This window comes from Sinohyriopsis cumingii, chromosome 5 (assembly GCF_028554795.1).
Source record: "Sinohyriopsis cumingii isolate HCF-2022 chromosome 5, ASM2855479v2, whole genome shotgun sequence".
Taxonomy (NCBI): Eukaryota; Metazoa; Mollusca; class Bivalvia; order Unionida; family Unionidae; genus Sinohyriopsis; species Sinohyriopsis cumingii.
Genome location: NC_142965.1, coordinates 130,497,967 through 130,519,968, shown reverse-complemented (window position 1 = coordinate 130,519,968; position 22,002 = coordinate 130,497,967). Strand labels below are relative to the sequence as shown.

At 39.6% G+C, this 22,002-nt stretch overlaps 1 protein-coding gene across 1 annotated transcript in view; it reads right to left on the bottom strand.

Moving 5' to 3' along the window:
• Window positions 1-22,002, bottom strand: part of LOC149800245 (spartin-like) — a 47,626-nt gene that overhangs the window by 13,984 nt on the left and 11,640 nt on the right. Inside the window, exon 4 of the mRNA XM_089959821.1 lies at window positions 1,916-2,110. Within this exon, the coding sequence (XP_089815947.1) occupies window positions 1,916-2,110 (195 nt within the window). The remainder of the gene's footprint in view (window positions 1-1,915; window positions 2,111-22,002) is intronic.

Below are 22,002 nucleotides of genomic sequence, written 5' to 3'. Positions count from 1 at the left end.
CAATTAAATGAAAAAGCAAGAGTTCACTATCACATAGTTCACTGCAGCAATTTTTTTTTTTTAAAATCCACAAGCAATTTTAGTTTCCTATGCTGGTTTACTGCCTGTTGTCCAATGATGACCTTCAGTGTGAATTTTAAGTTTCAAACTTGTATGACCAAAGGGATTATTAGTGTGGGAAAATGTTAAAATATACAAGTTTGAATGGACAGTAAAATCAGTGAGCAGTTACCAGTATCAAGTTTCTATTAAACAAGTTGGACCTGACAATTTGGAAAACAGTTTGTGCATTTCAGAAGGCTATGACAAATCAGGGTAAATGGATCAACACCATGACAAATCTGGGTAACTGGATCATAGGTAATGATGTTGGTCTGTGAGGGAAGTTGTTAGTAAGGGTAAACCAATCATACTATGTATGTAAGGGAAGGCAGTGTTGGTATAGGACATATATATATATATGGATGCCTGAGAGAGAATAGACAGATCTGAGATACAAAATGTGAACTTAACTGAGAAACTTCATTCAAGAATTTACAAGATACAGACAGAGGTATACAAGAGAGGGACTTAATAGAAGAGACAGAATACCTAATATAATGGAGTGGTAGACAGATATTATGAGAGTGGACAAGTATGTATATTAAGAAGCCATGTAGCTAAACTGTAGTGTAGGATTTGGAGAGGTGGACAGAACATTAGTGTGTGTATATGTAATTAGATATAAACAGTAGTTTGCCAAAATTAGTAGTTTTACATATTATACCACTAAACTCCCCTCACCAAGAAGACAGAAGAGAACCCTCCTGTCACAAGTGGTAGAGCACCCAGTGGGTCAGATGACAGGACTCAAACATGGACCACCTTTGATCCTTTATTACTTAAAATAAACAGCCTGCCTTGGGCCTTAAGCTCTCCAAATCACAATAATAAGGTAAAGAATTTACAGCCTGTTGTGTACACATGTCAGCTGTTAATCAGATAACTCAGCATGTATTGGTGGAACAGTTCAGGTCACCACAGGATTGGGTGCTGGCCTGCTAAAACCAATCCACCCTAATATATCAGATAACTCAGCATGGAACAGTTCAGGTCACATGATTTGGGTGCTGGCCTGCTAAAACCAGTCCACACTAATATATCAGATAACTCAGCAAGGAACAGTTCAGATCACCTGACTTGTGTACTGGTCTGCTAAAACCAGTCCACACTAATATTTTGAAGCACAGAATCAATAACATATTATACCCAGTCTTTCTGCCAACAAAAAGTAAAGTCTCAAAATAACAAGTTTTCAAGGTCAAAGTTCATCATGGTTTAAGAAGATGATTACTGTACATGCATTATATTCTTTATTCATAATTCTTGTTAAAATATGATTTCATCTTCAAATAATTTATACAGCAGTAAATGTATACATCTATCATATTTATATTGTAAGATTACTTGTACGTGTATTAGCACAAGAAATGCACAATTAACTAGGGTAATAGTTATTTAACCTCTCCACAAGGAAACTTTATATGTCCATAAATTTCAGATTTACTTCAAATGTAGAACTGGTCATGAAATATGAAAAATCTGTAATAAATCAAAAAAGGACATAAAAAGCAGTGTGGAATCCAGACCATCTTTTGCTTTATATATATATATATATACATACATATATATATATATATATATATATATATATATATATATATATATATATATATATATATATATATATATATATATATATACACCTTCATGAACTAGCAAAGAAGTAGGTGGAGGTGGCAAAGGCATGATGGGAGGTCAGACAGATGAAAAATTATACAATAGGCAGACAGACTGAGGGAGGATATCAAAATTCTGCAATGCTTTCTCAAGTAAACATGGAAACAAAATAAAACTTTTAAAGAAGTTGGTTTACCTATAAATGAGCTGACTTTTACGGCAACATGTGCACCTTGTCGTACATACATAACTCCTTTCTGTACCCGAGGATCGATCGGTCTTTCTCTTTCCTCTGGATGTAAATGGGATTTGAGCTTTTGAGAGCCACGACGAATCAGTTCACCAGCTTTCTCTGCTCCCTTTCCTAGTCCCCAAGACACGTACTCTGAAGCTGTATGAAAAAAGATTACTTATCATCCAAAATATACTGAATTATGAAAGAATACAAGGGTTTCTCTTTGACCCTGAAGGAATAATCCCTCTAACATGATCTTTTTTGCAAAAGTGTGATTAATATTGCATTAGGGTTGTTGATTGGAATGCCAGTTCTGAAGGCAGCTGATCTACACACCAAGGAAAAACACACCAGAATCTCCAAGATTATATGAAACTTCATCAACTCAAACTACCCATTTCTTGAACTCAACAATTCGCTACATTCATTGGAAGTTCAAACTATCTGGGTTCTACTATTACACCGTTAACCATAGAGCTTAAATTAGACTTGAAACAGATTAATAAGATTTCATTTATATTCAAAGGCATTAAATTTCAATTTTTCAAAAATATCTCATCTCCATCATGGGTGTTTGGGTAGGATGCAGGAAGCAGCAGAGGGGGTGAACAGACCGAAACTAAAATAGTACTGAATAGACAAAAACAGTTTCGGTTTACTTATTTCGACGATAAACCTTTCCATGACGACCACAGAATAAAAAAAAAATATCCCTGAACGTCGAATAATTTCTCTCGGAGAGACTCTTCGACGACCGGGGAAATGCAATAACATCCGCGCGCTGACGTTCTTGGTTTACTTCAATAAATCTGAAACTATTCCCCCGCGGGTCATCATTGACACGGTCGGTCGGTCCAGCCCCCCCCCCTCTGCTGCTCTACGAAATGAGTTTCCAAGGAAAAACATTTTTATGTTAGCGGAATTAAATCATTGACAAATAAATAATGGCAAATATTGGAGAAGCACATACGACTAGATTAGCTCGAGAACGTCTCGAAGCAATTCAGAAATTTCTTCCTGTCCGTGATAGTGTCAGACAAAAATTACAACTAAGACAGCAAGCACGGGAAGGCTTTGCAGAGACTACGGAGGAATTATTTAAACCCGTGACCAAAGCTACTGAAAAATCCGCAGCTGTTACCAAAGAGGCTTTAATAGAGCAAAGGAAAATTTTACAGGATATTTCAGCTGGACTTAAACCCCCGCCTCCACCCGATGAAGTTGTTGTGTCAGTACCTGCTGGTAAGCGAGTAACAGGGAGAATTACTGACCCCGCCAAAAGATTTACGCCGGATTATATTGAACTTCTTAAAAATGTACCAGAAGAGAAATTACCTGAGACAATACTGTTAGGATTGATTAGAAGAGATGTGTCTTTAAACCCAGAACACGGTTCTATGACAGATGATACTTTTATCAAATATTCGTATCGTATACGTGAAAATAAAAAACAAATCAGCAGGGACGATACAAAATACGATAGACTTGTAGATGCTATACGTAAACTTGAAATTCCACCATCGCAACCTCAAGAAGAAAAATCACCGTTGCAACACACAGAACGACAACAATATCCTTCACGGCGAAGAGCAATAGATCCTGACCTAACTCCGTTAAGTGAATACGAGGCTGCATCTGAAGGAAGTCCGCGGGGCCAAAAATTCAAACAAACTAGGTCGCCGATAATTAGCTTAACAACATCTTCTGAAAGTTTGCCTCAAGACATTTTATCCCCAAGAATTGTACCATCAACAGGGGAGGGTTTAGGATCCGGTTTTATTGCCTGCCCTAATAATATCATCGATGATGTATCACGGTTGGAAGTTCTCATCGGAGGAAGACGTGCCGGAAACAATTCTCCGGAAATTATAAATGAAGCCGCAGATATCTGTCAGAGACTATTTCAGCGTGGCATCATGGATATCAGCATCTACCGGGGGCTCATTGATGAACTCGCAGACGGTTACCACAGCGACTAATAATTAAATTTGCTAGCAAATTCAGTTAGATAAACAATAATTAAATAAAATGATACTACACGATTCTTTTCGCAGACCAAGAAGTGTCAGAGTAGTAAACTCACGATTACCAGTATACGAGGTTGTTTACGGAGATGGAGTCGGTGATGTTGTTAGGGATTTAGTCACAAGAATCGCTCCGAAAGCTGGACCGTTAGCAAAACAATTCGCGATGAAAGCCGCTGATGTTGTCAAGGATAAAGCCATTGGCACTGTTGGTAGTCTTGCCGGGAAAGCATTTCAATCAATCAAGGATCGACTAGCACAGCTGATACGAAAAAAAAACCCAGTCGAGAGGTTGGTGCCAGTAAAACTACCATCCACTGAAGCTATGCCGGCAAATGTTAGTAGCGTAGTAAATAAGGCCGTAAATCAGAAATTAGCTGAGATCGCAACAGCAGGAATTACCTCCAAAGCGTTGCAAGATAGTGTAACTGCTAATTTGATAGCTGGTAGTGGTTTCCGGTGACGATAACATTTTAATTAGATCATCACAAATAATAATAATGTTTGCACGAAAATCCAATGACGCGTTTGATATGTCCAAACCAGTACTTAAAGATGATTCTGTACGTGATTTTCAATATTATTCTTATGAAGCACGTGATCCTAACCAACGCGGAAGAATTGAACTACAGGTCCAGGATACAAGTAGATACTTCTTGCCCGCTGAGGCCTTCATCGAAGTTGAAGGTAGGCTTTTAAAGAATGATAACACTAACTACGGAATCGGCGACCGAGTTGGATTTGTTAACAACGGCATCATGGCGTTATTTAAATCCGCTATTTACATGATAGATGGAAAAGAAATTGAAACAATTCATGATAACGTCGACGTTGCCACAACAATTCTCGGGCTGGCGAGATACTCGGATGATTACACCAGATCAGCCGGACCATCAATGATGTTTGCAAAGGATATAACCGACAGCCCCGAGAACAGGAATGTAACAATGAATAATGCCGGTGACGCAGTTGCATCGATGAACGAAAATTTTAATTTGGGTTTTGCAACACGTAGATCGATGTTAAGTGGAGATGAAGAGTTCTCAGGTGTGATTCCATTGTCTCACATCTTTGGATTCTGCAGAGATGTCCACAAGGTCATATTCGGTGCCAAACACACAGTTGTACTTGTGCGAAAACCTGATGATAATGACGCTATCTGGCGAGATGCTGCTGTTGCCCCTGGTCAGGTAATACTAACTAAACTGTGGTTGTGGATGCCAGTGTTGTCTCCGTCAATCACCGAAGAACAACGACTGTTGTCTTTCATGGACACGGGCGGTAAATCACTGCTATCCTGGAAAACAACAACCACAGACGTTATTCAGGGTGATAATGGTGGGTTGTTTACATGGCATATATCATCGCAACAAGGAGTATCAGCACCACGACATATTTTCATTGCATTTCAATACCGTGCTAGAACAGATAGCCAGGAAAGAAATCCAATGGTATTTGATACACTTGGAGTTTCTGAAGTTTCGTTGAGAATAAATGGGCATCAGGAGCCATCTGAGGATATATTAATAGATTTCGAACATCATCGTGTCGCACGCGCGTATCATCGTCTGATGTCATTTATGGGGCGCGACCTTAATGTAGACACTGGCCTGCAAATATCACAGCGAGACTTTATGAGTTTATATCCGATTTATTACTTTTCGCTGGAACATCTTGATCTGGTTAAACAATCTGTTGTCGACCTACATTTCCGAGCTCGTGTAGGTGTTCCTGCTGGTGGTTACAGAGCGATTGCTGTCATACTCTCCGATAAAGCAATGCTGCTTGAAGGTGTTGGCGGACGAATGAGGGTCATCGACGCTCCAATCGAGAATATGTAACGCAATTAAAATCAAACTTAGGATATAATGTCATACAGTCATGTTAATGTCACCTTGACTTCCGGTCAAACGAAGAAATTGCAATCAAAGAACGCAAGCACGTGCGGGACATCAATAACACTAAAACGAGATCAGATTACTGGTGGTCCAAACAAATTGTCGTTGACTAATACTCAGCTTAAACATTTTAATAAGGCACTAACAGCAAAAACCGGTGTCCGACTTGATTTCTCTGCTGCAGCTATCAAGGACATGACTAAAACCGGTGGAATATTTCCTCTTCTCGCAGCAATACCGGCGTTGATTGCCGCGGCAGCACCAGCCGTAGCAAAAGCCGCAGCACTCGGTGCAGTTGGAACTGCAGCTGGAATGGCACTAAAAAAGGCAACGGGAAAAGGATACAAGAAAAAAAAGGGACGCGGTCTAAGACTACCAGGAACTCCACCATCATGGTATCCAAAAAAATTCTAACGCCGTTGAGCAATTTTGATTTACTCGATGCTGTTAAAAAATTGCGTGTAAAACATTTCAGAGGCGTATTTATGCGAGATCAATTACCGCAACGACCGAATAATCCAGAAACTGGCATTATCAATCTCGACAACAAAGATGGTCCGGGAACTCACTGGGTTGCTTACGCGATCGATCCACGTGGAATTATCTATTTTGATTCGTACGGTTTAGCACCGCCAGTTGAGTTTCTCAAGTATGTCAGCAGATTTTCTAATGTTCCAGTGTGGCAGTCGACGTTACCAACACAAACATTAATTGATCCGCCCATTTGTGGGAGGGAGGTTTTAAATGTTCTTGATGCAATCTCAAGAAATCCAGCAACTCCTCCTCATAAAGTAGTGTATGAATATACCGCATCGAGAAATGCTAGCATTTGAAAAACAGCAATAAGAATAATGGTGGATATTTACGGAAGACCTTTCACACGAGGAGGTAAACCAAGCACAGATGCTGATCTCTCAAAATATGCGACCAAAGATGAAGTCGATAATCTTTTGAATATAGCTGGAGTTGACCCAGATGAAGTTGCTATTTTCCAAGACAGGCAAGGAAAACTAAGAACGAGCAACATTAAGTGGAATGATATAATTCGCAGAGTTCTTGGAGCTACCAAGGATAACTTCGTTGCATTTAGTGATGGCGGCCGGATCAAGGACTCGAATATATCAATCGCAAGCATCAAAGACAGTATTGATAAAGGTGTTGATAAATGTGTGAAAAAAGCCGGTGACACGATGACAGGCGAACTCAGCATGAGCGGCAACAAAATAACCGCGTTAGCGAATCCCGAATCCGACCAGGATGCGTCAAACAAACAATACGTGGACATCGTCAACGGTAAACTAAATACGCTGCGTGCAGAGCATGATGTTCACGTGGGCGCGTTTACAAGATTTCGAAGAAACTTCGTAAAAACTGATGAGGTCGTGGATAAGTTCTTTGGGACTCCTCCAGTCGTCGATGTAAAACTCGCTGATGTAAAGACCGACATTAACACGATCAAACAAACACAGCAGGATATCGTATCGGGTATTCCTGATATCGTTAACAAAACCAGTTTGATTAAAGTTCCCACTGGAGTTACTCCGGGGCATATCACCAACATCGTATTCACGGTATCATCGGGATTCGCAACATGGTCACGACAAAATAACACTATCAAATATACAGCAACAGCCACCGGTGTTTACAGGTTGTCTGTGTTTTCAGCCGCTAAATTTGAAATCTTCACAACATATCCTTGGAGACATTCCACCGATAAGTATTCCGGGGTTTGCACTGTAATACTAAACAGCGGAACCGAGGAAACATTTATGCTTGAAGCCGAGGACGATAGTTTAACAGCAACATCTTACTGGTTTTGTTTGGAATTCATCGCTGCAACGCCTCAATTGGTTACCGCGTAATTGAATAATGTCAACGACGCCAGATGCTCAACAATATCGATACAATCAAGTCCGTGAGTGGCAATCTGAGTTAAAAACTGTCATCGAAGTAACTAGTCAAAAAGTAAAAAAATACAAGCGCCGCATAACAGTGCTGGATATTATGGTTTATTCAGTATCTGCCGTTGTTGCATCTGCCGGAGCAATACTATCAGCGGTCACTCCGGTAACTGCAGCAGTCGCCGCCACGATCTGTGTTTCCGCGGCCACAACAACAGCTGGAGTTTTCGGCATCATAGCAAAAAAAATATCATCATGTGCTAACACAAAATTACACGATTACACGACAAAATTAAATACAGCCACGACCGCATATCAGAAATTATCATCGCTGATATCATCATCGTTAGACGTGCAAAGTAGCGACGCTACGATATCAGATTCTGAATTCAAACTAATGTCAGATGCGTACAATGACTATTTGAAAACTAAACAAATAAATAATGTCAATAGAACTGCTTCAACAAATAGTCACAAACACAACACCGGTAAGGACCACAATGATCTCAGTGTCCTCGACGACACCAGAATTCGGTATTAATTTTCGAACTCCAATTCCAGTGAGTGAAATCGCGTTAGCAAAGCTCAGTGTGTATCACAGCTGGCCCAATGTTAGGTCGGCATCATTTGGTGGTCTGCAGCCAAATAATTCATTCGTGTTCGGGAAAAGCAAAGCCGACTCCGGCGAACAGGGTGAACTTGACTGGAATACAATTACACTTCCCACTGGGAGTTATCAGATCGAAGAAATCAATAATGAGATACAACGCCAAATAAAACGAATCACCGGCAAGGAAGCCAAAATATCTATAACAGCTCATGAACCAACGCTGTCTGCGGTCATTGAAATCTCAACGCCAGGATACGCCGTGGATATTTATAACAGCTCAATCCGAACATTATTAGGATGGCCAAAGGCCCCCGAGGTTAAACCTCGTCCACCAAAACCTGAAAAATCGGATTTTATGACCTATAAAGAAGCACTACACGACCTCGAGTACAATTATTATTTACTCCTTGCAGATCAATTACTAGCAAGAAAAAGTACTTTAATGCCCGATACTTGGAGTATAGAAGCTCCACGTGTTAAGGGGGGGCAGGAGCTCCGTGTTTACCGTCTAGATGATATAGAATCTGAATTATTTATTCCGATCAATCTAGTACATAAACAACAGCTACAACTCCTGCGAGTATATTTCCAAGATTATATTTCTGATTTAACAAGTCCGCGTGATAATATTATCACAACCATAGAAAAACTAAACAAACTCGCATCGGCCATGGAAACTATAAATCTAAGAATAATTCAGGCTTTACTGGATCTTAAAGACTATATCGATGATAATTATAGACAGATAGCCAGAGCAGATTTTGCAATTAAATATGGTATTCAAGTGAATGATATTTCAGATTTTAAATTTCCTGGATATAACGTGCCCGAGCTGAGAAAATCAGTCTCTGATCTCATCGATCAATCTTTCGAAGATATTCTTGCCGCGTACGAACGAATAAAACCACAACCTGTTATTCTCAAGCACGACAACAGTACAGCATCCGATGGCAGACACATCTCACCCGGGATCGTAAATATCACAGATGTTATTGCGGTCAATCTTGTATGTGACGTCATCGATGGCAGTTACAGCGCATCAGATACTACGACGGCACAACAGGGGTTTATCCTGTATACGTTCACACCAAGAGACCCCCCTGGTTTTCTGATTGTGCAAGAACCAATCAATCCGGTCTATCTACGGTGTCATAACCCGTGGTTGTCAACGATAAATTTCAAACTCACCGACCAGAGGGGGAATTTGTTGGACCTGCGTGACGAGACTGTTAGTATAAACTTACTGGTGAAGTCCTAAGTCAAGGGATCCATAATATTTATAATAGTTTTTTTTTCTGCACTGATCCATTTTCGTCATTTTATCGTGCAAATACCCTATCAAAACCAGCATAAGTTATCGTTGAAAGTGCTAGCACGCATTTAAAAAAAAACGGTTGTGTATAATGTATCAACCCGAGTACATTCATGCACGAGTTCATATTCATGATAAGCAAATTCTTTACGAGGCAATAAAAACCGCATTTCAAATACAGACATTCCCAGAACAGTATTTCCCCGTTAAAATAGTTATTGACGTGTATGGTGACGAAGACTTCTTGTTAACTCCGTCACAATTAACAGAGCTACAGCAAAATCATATGATCATAGTTTGGTGTCAACGAGAACAGATTATGAACTATTCTCATTCCTGTATTGATGTTGAAACGCTTAAGCAAATCCTGAAAATCTGAAAGCGCCCTTCACTTGAGAAACTCTTTGAGTTTCCAAGGGCAAAAAAAATAATACACTTTTTTTTTTACCCGTGGAAATGTGCTTTACACTCCAAGCGGGGGGGGGGGGGCGGGGGCGCTAGCGTTCTCAGGTTCTACTTTCACTTTGTGCTGTGAGTCACACGCTATGCGGTTTATACTTCCTTGTCGGCCTCGTAGTCAGAAACACTAGTATTTTTGTCAGAAATGCAAGGCATTTCCGTGTCTAGATTCTTTATATAACCTTTTAACCGTCTCACCCTGGTGCTAATTAATTTTCGAGTCTCATACTCTTGTGACAATCCAAGACGAATCTTCTCAACTGCACGGCACAGTGGAATAAATTCAGATACCTGATTTTCAGTTATCCCGGCAAGTGATCTGTAAACACGATCTTGCAAACCCTTAATGAACCTATAACGAGCAGGGAGATTGTTCTTCCCCAAGCGTGATAGCTCATTCAAGGATTCAAAATCTGACATAATTGTTTCAGTGTCTAGTAAAATATTAAAACCTCGCTGTTGTAATTCTTTAATTTCAACAAGTATGGTATTTATATTTTCGTGATTCATATTATTATATATTTTTATATTTTTAATACAAACACTTTGCATAAAAAACGCTAGCTTTCCAAAACAAAACGAGACAGTCGGAAACATTTATCCCCTGCAAGGGCCTAGATCGTCAAATAACGTTCTAGAACCCCACGAGGACTGCTTCCGACATGACAATACAACATGTAACACCAAACACTTTATCCCCTGCAAGAGCCTCTAGATCGTCAAATAACGTTCTATAGGCTCAAGAAGACGTGTTTAGTGAATTGACAAGGACAAACATATAACACGTAACTTATCCTAAGGACGGACCCCTCTGACTGCCAAGTGACTCAGAGGCACATTTATTTACAAGACGAGACAGCCCTGGCTTCTAGGATCGAGTTCTCTAGCAGGCCCGGCAAACATTTATTTGACAACACAAACAACCTTTACCTCTGATTCGAGTATCACAGCAAGCAAAGGTACAATGAACATGTAATCTTATCCTAAGAGACGGTACAGAACAGACAACCTTTACCTCTGATTCGAGTATGACAGCAAGTAAAGGCACAATGAACATGTAATCTTATCCTAACTTATCCTAAGACCTTATCCTATGACGACACAAACATACACAGGTGGGTCATTTTCTACGGTCAGCAGCAGAGCAAAACCATCCATTGAATCGACCATTGGATGGTGCACAAAAGACACCCGCCATTGGCGGATTAAATTTATGGTTTTGCTTGCGCGTGCTGACTTTCGATCGACCCAAAGGTCTTAGGGAGCGATTTCGTATATAACCCAACTGTTACTTGCGAGTTGGAAATTCGCTCTAGCAGTGGGCGGGACTTGTTTAAAATATTTTAATTGTATGTTTTCTTAAGCGCGGTCATATAACAAGCACAGAAGAGCAAAACAGTCGGATATATTCAGTAAAACGAGGATATTGTTTGTAAAAAAATATATATTCTACGGTAAATAAATGATTACATGTTATGAACTCGATAAAATATTTTATCAAGGTGGCTTTCTTAGGGGGAGCAAATCCTCTGACCAGCAACGACAACTCTGCAAAGCGTTACACACTCTCGGAGGAGTTATCGTCGTTTGTGTCAACGATAAGAGTTATATAACAGAATGAAATCTTCTGTTTGAGCTTCTTTGAAAATGCTGTTTTGTAGATCCCATCTGCGACATGCTGTACAGAAGGTGGACAAATACCGAAATACCTACCGGCGGCGTTTATTGACTGGAATACAATTTCTTCACCTGTAATTGCGTTTATAGATTTAATAGCTCTTCTTGCAACTGTTTTACAACGCCCTGTGTTACCCAGTAGGCAGTTCTTGCTCTGAGTGACCACGCGAAGATTGTTTATAGAGTTATCAAGTATGTTACCGTTAATGTGATCAATGACAAAACCCTTAGGGATCACTCCAAAGAAACATTCGTAAATAAAACGATGACATAAATACCTCTTTCCGCACGTGGCAGTAAATCTTGAATAACCACCATTATCAACTCCACCAACTGGTCGTCTTCGCGTGCAGTGTCGTACTATGCCATCTCGGTTTGCCTCATAATTTGGAATAGTTGGATGTCGGACGAATTCTTGATTCATTATACTATAAGCAAATCATTTGTCTAATTCATAATTTGTCTGAAAACTTATTTATGTAATCACGCTCCGAGAGAGCGTTATCACAGTCTGGATTTTTTTTATCATAATACCGTTTTAGTTCTCGATAGCGTTTTCCCCCACACGCTGAACATAATTGCGTTTTTCCTCGTACTCCAATGCCGCATCTGATACACGGTATCGGTCCTAGACTCCCACCGCGGACCTGTTGAGCATGTTGTCCACAGTATTCGCCTCTGCAGGGTTTGCTACACGGCGCTGATGAATTTAGTTTGATCCACTTGCATGAGAAACTCTTTGAGTTTCCGTTCATTATATATAATATTTTTGTCTATTTAAATATTTGTCTTAATTATAATAATGGGTTTTGAAAGACTATCCAGAATAAAACCCATATCAGGTTCTAGATTCGATCTTGACCGGTTAACCGCTGATCCACGACGAAGAGAGTTAGCAGAGGTAATTGGTGTTATCAAGAATGCCAAAGAAGAGTTTCGTCGTGATGGTGCCGCACACACGTGGTCTTCGTATAAAATTATCCTCGGAAACGCGAGCGTTTCTCGGGAAATGCAAAGCATTTCTCGTGACCGTATCATTGATGCTACCATGAACGATACAATCGCGCGTAACATAATTGGGTATCTCGACGATAGAAGATATTTCGTACAGATAAAATTTATTGTTGGAGTCGGCGAGGGAACGTGGATTATCAGAGACAAACTAGACCCTGTTCTTGATGCCAGAGGCGTTCGTGGAAAAACCGTTCTGTTAAGTAAAGACTCAAAACCGGGAGTACTTGTTGGGATTGATATACCATATTATGCCAGAGCGTATCCTGTGACCGCAGTTGTTTATGGAATTTATCCGATGAAGAAACCACGCGTTGATAAACTCAAACCGATGAAGGTGTCGCCGTTGACAGAGTCAAGGATGAATTGTGTAGCTGAGCGAGTAATGGAACATTTTAAAAATGCAATGCGAGGAAACGGCCTAACACCGCTAAGACAAACTAAAATAACAGCGTGGGCGACACGAGTAGCGGATAAAGGAGCGTCAATAAATGATGTTGCTGAGCTAGAGCGATTACTAAAATTTCCTATAACGGTTTCATCGTTAACCGGTGAGGTATTGTATGAGTGTAAATACAATTCCCGTGGAACACCAATAACTATTATCGATCATAACAGTCACGCCTGGACTGACTCGGTTAGGATATTCCCGCGAGACCGTGTTGTGAAGTATTATCCGGAATTGCAAAGCAATTCTGGGAGCATGTTTGATTTTATTTATCAGATAAGTAAAACCGATCCAGTGTCTGTGTGGTTATTCAGAAGTAGCGAAGATGGAGAATATGATCAGTTTGTGAGACCCAACGGGGAAATATACAGAACAATGGCGTTACAGCAGGAAATGAAAAAACTCGCAGAAAAATATCATGCTGGCAACACTGATACGTTACTGACACACTGTTTTACTGTCCCGGGTGTTGTCGCGCATGTAGCCCGGGAACGAAATTCATGGAGACCAACTCCGAAAAGTTTTCTTGCTGATATCCAGCAGAGCTGTGTCGAATACGGACACGGCGGTTTGTGGAATACTCAGTATGATCACCGCGGTATGATATCCGTGGACATGACGGCGTGTTATCCAGGAAGTTTCCTTGGGCGTGGAGAATGCAGCGAATATTTTAAACGATTTGGCCACGCTGGCAATACCATGACAAGAGTAGCTGTCAACGGTGTTTTACCCGATTTTGACTTGACCGGATTTGCTTGTGTGTCGTCGTTTAAATTCGCTAAGGATTTACATCCTGTGTGTTATGTTTGGTTTGGCAGACATTTCGTTGAGAAGCGATGGGCACCGATAGTGTTATTGCGATACATGCTTGACAGTCGAATACTGTTGTCGCTGACGGTCAGCGAAGCGATTATATGTTATTGTCGTCAAACCGAAGTTTGGTTGCCAACTCCAACGCCGGTTACGTTAGAAGAAGTCATCGAAGATTGGTCACGAGAATATCCAGAAACTTCTATCGACGCTATCATCAAGAAAGCTCCTGAAGTACTTAAAAGCAAACTCAGAAATGATGAAAGCACAGCAAAAGATCTAGGACGAAGAATAATAGGGAAATTCACTCAAGGTGGAGCGTATGATCATAAACAACATCACAGTCGATTAATCATGGACAAGACTGAATTGGATCTTATTGTCGCTGATGCAGCCACGAACAACATGTTCTGTAACCGCAAAGATGTGTTTCTGTCAAACGGGGAAAAACTAGGGACTGTTTTTAGTTATATTGACGGAGAATCATCTCAGTACATACATTTGAGATCTTCGATGCTGGCTTATGTATCCATAAATTTGTTGTCGATGATCAATAGATTCCCTGTTGCCGCAGTGAGAGTTGCAACGGATTCATTTTATATTGATAAAAAACACTCAGCGCTGTTGGATAATGTTATATCGGATGATCCATCGTGGGGCTCGTGGAGAATAAAGAATGAAATGTTACACGGATATTGTAAATCGGCTGATGTTGAAATCGAGGATGAGTATCGCAGCGCAGAAATATCTTCGATGGTTTCGTCGGGGGCAACTTCGTTGTTGCCGCCGGTGCACGATCCTGTTACAAGACACAAAACAGTTTATCTGAACGGTCCTGGTGGTTCTGGTAAAACAACTCGAGCGATTGAATTATTTAGAAACTCTGACATGATTGTGCTAACACCCACACACAGACTTGCCAGGGAGATGAGACAACGGGATGTTAACGCGTGCACGTATCACAGTTTTTTCAAATACAGCGGCGGCACGTGGACACCTGAACGAATGGGAACGAAATATATTCCCGAGAAAATCATCTGGGATGAGATAGACACTGTGCCGTTGGATACATTAAAACAGTTTCTGGATTGGCTGCTAAAGAAAAATACCGCAGTGGTGATGTGCGGCGATCATGGTCAACCACCCCCATTTACAGGTGAATCTCCACATGAGTGGCTGAAAACTTTTGTAGATTATTATGAGGAAATAACTAACGATGTTAGAGCACTCGATGAAACGCTGAAAGAGTTTAAGGCACTGATCAGGCTACAAACCAATAAAGTCCAGTGTGAGATAATGCGTGAAATAATTCCAGAGACTTCGCTGAGCGACTTTTGGGAAACGTGGAAACCAGGTGATTTAATTGTGGCAAGTAGAAAGATAGTCAGGGACACACTTCAGCAGCGGTTATTTCAGTTACATCAGAAGAAATTTCCCATGTTGCCAGTGCCGTTGTGTTATAGACCAGCTGATACGCGATTGCAGAATATTGATGTTGATATTCCAGGGCGCCTGACTGCGTCGGGTCCGGAGAAACAGAATTTAGTATTAAATGATATTGTCACAGTTGATGTTGATGCTGTTGAACAGGCACTGAAAATGAGCAAATCCCCGTGGACGCTAGGATACGCTATGACCATCCACAGTTCGCAGGGACTAACTATTTCAGATACAACAGTTTGGATTGTTGATGATCGCATCGAGTGGTCAAATTTAGTTTATTTAGCCGTGTCAAGAGTAAGAAGGATAGGTCAGTTACGAAGAATTGTATTAGATGATGTTGTCAACGACAGCTCAATCGCTGATGACACAATAAGAAAGAAATTAGCCGGTTACAAACAGAGCGACAAAAAAAATGGTAGAGAGTTTGATCCCAAACAAAGTTTGGATGTTGAATTTGTAATACAATTACAACAACAGCAGAATAATCACTGTGCGAGTTGTAATTGTTTATTGCTGTGGCAGTATTCGAAAAACGACCCAAGGCAATTCACCGTAGATAGAATAGATAGCAGTCGCGGTCATACACGTGAAAATGTGATGTTGACCTGTCTTGAGTGTAACCGACGCAGAGGTGTTGCTGCAGTTATTTAAATGATTGAATCACTTCAGTGCGGATCACTTTAGTGATCGGGGTGGTAATTGTGTATCCTCGGGAATCACCTGAAGTTGCTCGCGTTTAAATCCGCGTTGAGGAGCAGTCGAATCTAATCTGTAGATTGCGTTTCTCCCAGTTGATCTGGTTATGCTGGATATCTTATGTGTAGTAACACTCCATGTGGGATCGGTTGCTCTTTTTTTTCCTCCTTCTAGTTCGCCTGGTTCGTATAAATACCTAACGGTGACATTACCCAGCAGTGGGGACGCTAGCGTCCCTGGCTGCGTTGAAACATTTTGTTGCTGTTGTCCGCGTTCACTGACGCGGGGTATATATTTTTTTGTGATTGCATTTACAGGTCTCATGTTTGTTGTTCTGGTAATTTCATTATTCAGTGCGGCTATCACGTTTGGCAGTCTTGCAACCCATTCACGAGATCTCGTATCGTAAATGAATTCCCTCGCGTACTGGTATCCGAATAATCTCTCAGCGAGTGTTCTATTAAATCGCTCAACAATTGCCTGATCCCGATGAATTTCAGTATGTCCTCGTCGTATAACAACGTTATGCTGCTTTGTCAGTGATGACACCGCGCCCTGAAATTCCTTGCCAGGATCAACTTGTAATAATCGTGGCCAGTTTAGAGGTCCTCGCTGATAAATTCGTTTAAACGCAGAGGCAACTTCAGTGGCTGTTTTAGTCGCTAACGGTTCTGCTTCTTTGTATCTACTGGCAACATCAACTACTGTTAGCGCGTATTTGTATGTTTTTCTACGGACAGTATCATGAGGCAGGAATAGTATGTCAGCCTGATGAACTTCATTGGGGGTACTAACATCAAAATGTGCAAAGTTGATTTGTCGAGGTGGTGGTAAGTAGATTTGCCATATTGCTTGTTTTGATAGCCAATTTTTGGCAACCTCGCGTGTTACTGATGCCGCGTTGGCGAGTTTATTAATTGCTGAGTTACCTCTCCAGTATCCGATTGGGGAATAATAAATCGCTTCCATTGTTATTAATTATCCAGCGCCTAATGCTAATTTAGATTTCATCGCTGATCTTATTAACCAATTAGCGAGTGACTCCTTAAATGATTTATTTTTTATGGCGCTTAGTGCATGAATTAATTTCACATCCGCGATATGCCTGTCTTGTAGATCTTTACTTCGATAAGCAACATCATGTATGTGACACGCTGCGTCGATAGCGTTTATCGGATACTCTCCCGGTTTTGGTTTAGACTGTTCATCAAGTCTGATATCTAGTCGTGTCCCTGGACCGCAGTAATTGTATCCTGGGAGATGTTTTTCTCCGGGATACTTTGCCCAGGGAGTTCCGGGGAGCTTTCCAAGTTTGGCTGCAATGTCACCTCCGCTAAATTCTCGCTTTTTTTTTGAAATCTAAATTTTTTTGTGCCACATCGCGTACACTTACCAGAAAGTGCTTGTCTGTTATTTTTTGTTGTAATGGTTGTTAGATCATTCGTAGGGGTTCGTGCCTTACACTTCACACAATATAGATCCATAATTATTATTCTTTATATACAAATGGAAATTACAGATTTTTCTGCGACGCGAAGAAAGGAGCCAGTTAAGCATAATTCAGTGCTACCAAACTCTATCAGAATGATCATCATAGGACCGTCAGGATCGGGTAAAACGCAACTGCTGTTGAACATGATAATGAAGTGGATGAAGTGGGATAAGCTGTATTTGGTAGCACCATCTGTAGATGATCAGCGATGCTATAATGTTATAAAAGATTTTAATGAGAGTGCAAAAGCGCTGAGTGAAGACGGCGAGGAAGTAGTTGAATTTATCACTGATATCGAAGAAGCTCCCAGCGTTGAAGACCTTAACGGGGAAATAAATAACCTAGTAGTGTATGATGATGTGATGCTGGACAAGCAAAAAAATCCTGCAAGAATATTTTCCCGGGGTCGTCATAAAAACACCGATGTCATTTATATTACTCAACGTTACACACAAATACCAAAAGTAATCAGGGATAACTGTAATCTTCTTGCTGTGTTTAATGGAGTTGATGTTCATACGCTGAGAAATATTCATCAAACCTGGTGTAGCGGCGATATGGATATTAATAAGTTTAAGAATTTCTTTAGTCACGCTCAAAGAAACCAGCACGGATTTGTGACAATAAATTTACACGACCCGCGGACACGATACCGTATCGGACTTGATACATTGTATGGTTAACATAAAAATGTTTTTCCTTGGAAACTCATTTCGTAGAGCAGCAGAGGGGGGGGGGGGGCTGGACCGACCGACCGTGTCAATGATGACCCGCGGCGGAATAGTTTCAGATTTATTGAAGTAAACCAAGAACGTCAGCGCGCGGATGTTATTGCATTTCCCCGGTCGTCGAAGAGTCTCTCCGAGAGAAATTATTCGACGTTCAGGGATATTTTTTTTTTATTCTGTGGTCGTCATGGAAAGGTTTATCGTCGAAATAAGTAAACCGAAACTGTTTTTGTCTATTCAGTACTATTTTAGTTTCGGTCTGTTCACCCCCTCTGCTGCTCAGGAATTGAAAATAATTACATTCACATATGAAAGAAAATGGAATAAAATCACATATGTTCCTACACTTATTCAACGCAGTCTCATTTGGAAGCAATTTGCTTTCTTCATACTCAAAAATCATGACCACTGATTAATTTGCAAGTTATAACAAAGATACTGAATGACCCAATATATTTACATCAAGCCATTGTCTCATGAACTTCGGGGTTAGGTGAAATTAGTTTATTTTTTTGAATGAGCATTTTCTTGAGCCTTGCTGATGATAAATATGTTAAAATGATAAAACCAGGCTACTTCATCATGATTAACACAAAGAATACATATTATAAAGAAGAACTTGCAAACTAATCTATGGAGCTAACCTCATATTTTGGAATTATCTGCTTATTGCCTTTAATTCCTTGCCTCAGTCACATCAAAGATTATTGTTAATAAGATGATGGCTCAAGGTACATCAGCAATAACTGCAAGTAGTGCCATTGGACTGTGTTGTGTCCCAAAGCATGGTACCCAACATATTTTTTGTATTAAACATGACTAAACAAAGATTAAAATGTCCAAAATGAGCCGTATCTGATAGCTACTCATCTTTCCTATAAATAAGAAAACAAAATAAACTAGATATTGACTTAACAAAGAGAGAGGTAGAGAGAGAATTGATTTCAATTTTGGTTACTGTGGTTTATCTAGTGTCGCAAACATAATACAATTTTAGACAAAATCAAGAAAGTGCAAGCAAGCTGTAATTTAATGTGTGTGAGGTGTTTCCTCTTCTTTGTTAGAAAAAAAAAATCTGAAAACATTCGAGACTGAAACTTAATTATCAGAGAGAGAGAGAGAGAGAGAGAAAGAGAGAGAGGGTCTTGGAATTATGAGTTTCCCAAACTGTTATACATTTCTGCAATAATAATTCAGTTTAATTATTTTAAAAAATGATAAAACTTCGGCTGCAAGTTGCTGGCTTATAATTGGGGCTATTAAATATGATGCTCCAAGTTATATGGCTTCATGCACCACCATGCTGGCTAATTCTGCACGTCAGGTAATTCTGCTCAACGATACGACATTCCTGTAAACATTGGATCATGTGTTGCTTTTCCTCGAATATCCTATTTTTATCACAAAAGAATGATCATCCTTTTATTAAGGAAGTGACATAAAGTGTACAAAAATACCCAAACTGCATAGCAAAATGTAATTTCTAAATGTCAACATGAAGACCCACTCCATGACCTTCTTGATCCTATTTACTATGTATCTTTTAGAATCATACAAATAAATATATTATATAAAAGATGGAAATGTATACTTTAAAACAATACTGCATTTTAATCGAAGTTTCCAAGTTTGCAAGAAGCTGTCCCAAACATACAAAATTGTCTGCTATCTAAAATGTCAACCTGCTTCTAGAATGGGATTCTCAAGAAATTACCCGATGTATGTTCTGTTTCAAACTTCTTTAGTAATTTTTTTTCCCCCATAAACGAGATGTTGTAAACACATTACATCATATTCATTGTTGGTTCTCTTCCACATAATAGCTTTTTTTTCCATAAAATCTTGAATGTTACTAAACCTTTTAGAAGATCAGTTGAGTTTGCTTAATATCTCTTGTCATTTATTGGCATTGTTACATTGAAGTTTGTAGAACCAGCTATAAACCTGACCTAATTACTCGACCAAAATGCTGACAGAAATAGTCCAAAGTAATGTATTTCATTTCCATAGCCCAATTAATAAACATTACATCTTTTCAAAGCTATGTGCAGAATAGGCAAACATAAGAGTAAAGAAAACACAGGGGTGGTATCCATTGTGTCCAAAATTAATATTATTTTTAACAGAATATTCTGGTGGCAATTGCCTTTTAACAAATGGTAAGCATTGCAGTATTTTATTTTCATCAATCGGTCAAATTCGGTACGCATTTTGCTTCAATAATGGTGAACAGAAACTTTAGATGTGCAGAAATGCCAGACAGCATTGTAATGCAAATGACAATGTGTAAAATACAAATGACAATGTGTAAAATACAAATGACAATGTGTAAAATACAAATGACAATGTTCCCAAGACAGAGTTGACATTCTCTATTGATGCTAATTCCTGTCAATATTTTATAACAGTGCTGATGATGGCTACTACAACATACACTTAAGTCTCAATTTTGGGACAGACAGTTTAGGGGGTTGGGGTGGTATAAGGGAGCTGTGATTTGTTTTGAAAAGCTTGAAAGCATGTCTCCTGCTCTGAATTGTAGGAAAAAATACATTGTTCTATCCCTCATTTTATTTGGGAAAAAAATTTCTTTTCAGGAAAGGTGAAAAAAATCCCTGTCAGAACTCCAAGCACCCTCTCCCCTTAGAAAATGAAATGGTCAATGTGTGCTGTCGTGTGTACCGATTACTTCAGTACTAGCCACGTGGTTTGTATTTCTGCTTAGATTAAGTATTTTCTGTGCTTACTTTTCCTTAAACAGCAAGGGCTATCATTTGCAATTTAAATGTCCATAAGTTAGAGCATAACATTCCTTTATAACAATGGGATATATTTATGCTGTTCAAGAGAAGTCAAAATGTATGCCTCTTTTCAAGTCAGTAAGTTTGTTAAGTTTTATTTGAATAAAGTAAATGAACTGGGAATGCAGATACATTTTTGACACTGGCAATAACTGCAAATAAAAGCACTGCACATAGGTACTGAATAAAAAAGATTCTTCTAAAATTACTATTTTATTGTCCAGATACATAACTGATAAAAAGAAAATTAATTCTTCAAATGGGATCTGACTGTAAATCACTCTAATGCCTAAGTTTTTCTAAGGGCGGTCTTCATGTAATGTTTATTCAAATGTCAACAAATAATGTCTGCCAGCCCCTCTGCAACTGAATTGTACAGCATGTGCCTGCAACTGAATTGTACAACATAAGCCTGTAACTGAATTGTACAACATAAGCCTGTAACTGAATTGTACAACATAAACATGTAACTGAATTGCACAACATAAGCATGTAACTGAATTGTACAGTATGTGCCTGCAACTGAACTGTACAGCATGTGCCTGCAGAGTCACAGTAGTTATCTGTGTGTATTTACTGCTCGACTACAGAGCTTCAATACAGACCAAGTGTGGAGGGGATTAAAAGTGTACTATGAACTATGGAGAAATGAAAATTTAAGTAAGCTGTACTTGATGTAATTCACAAGATGTCTTTTATAGGTCAACATTAAAATGGCAACATGCATGATTGTAATTC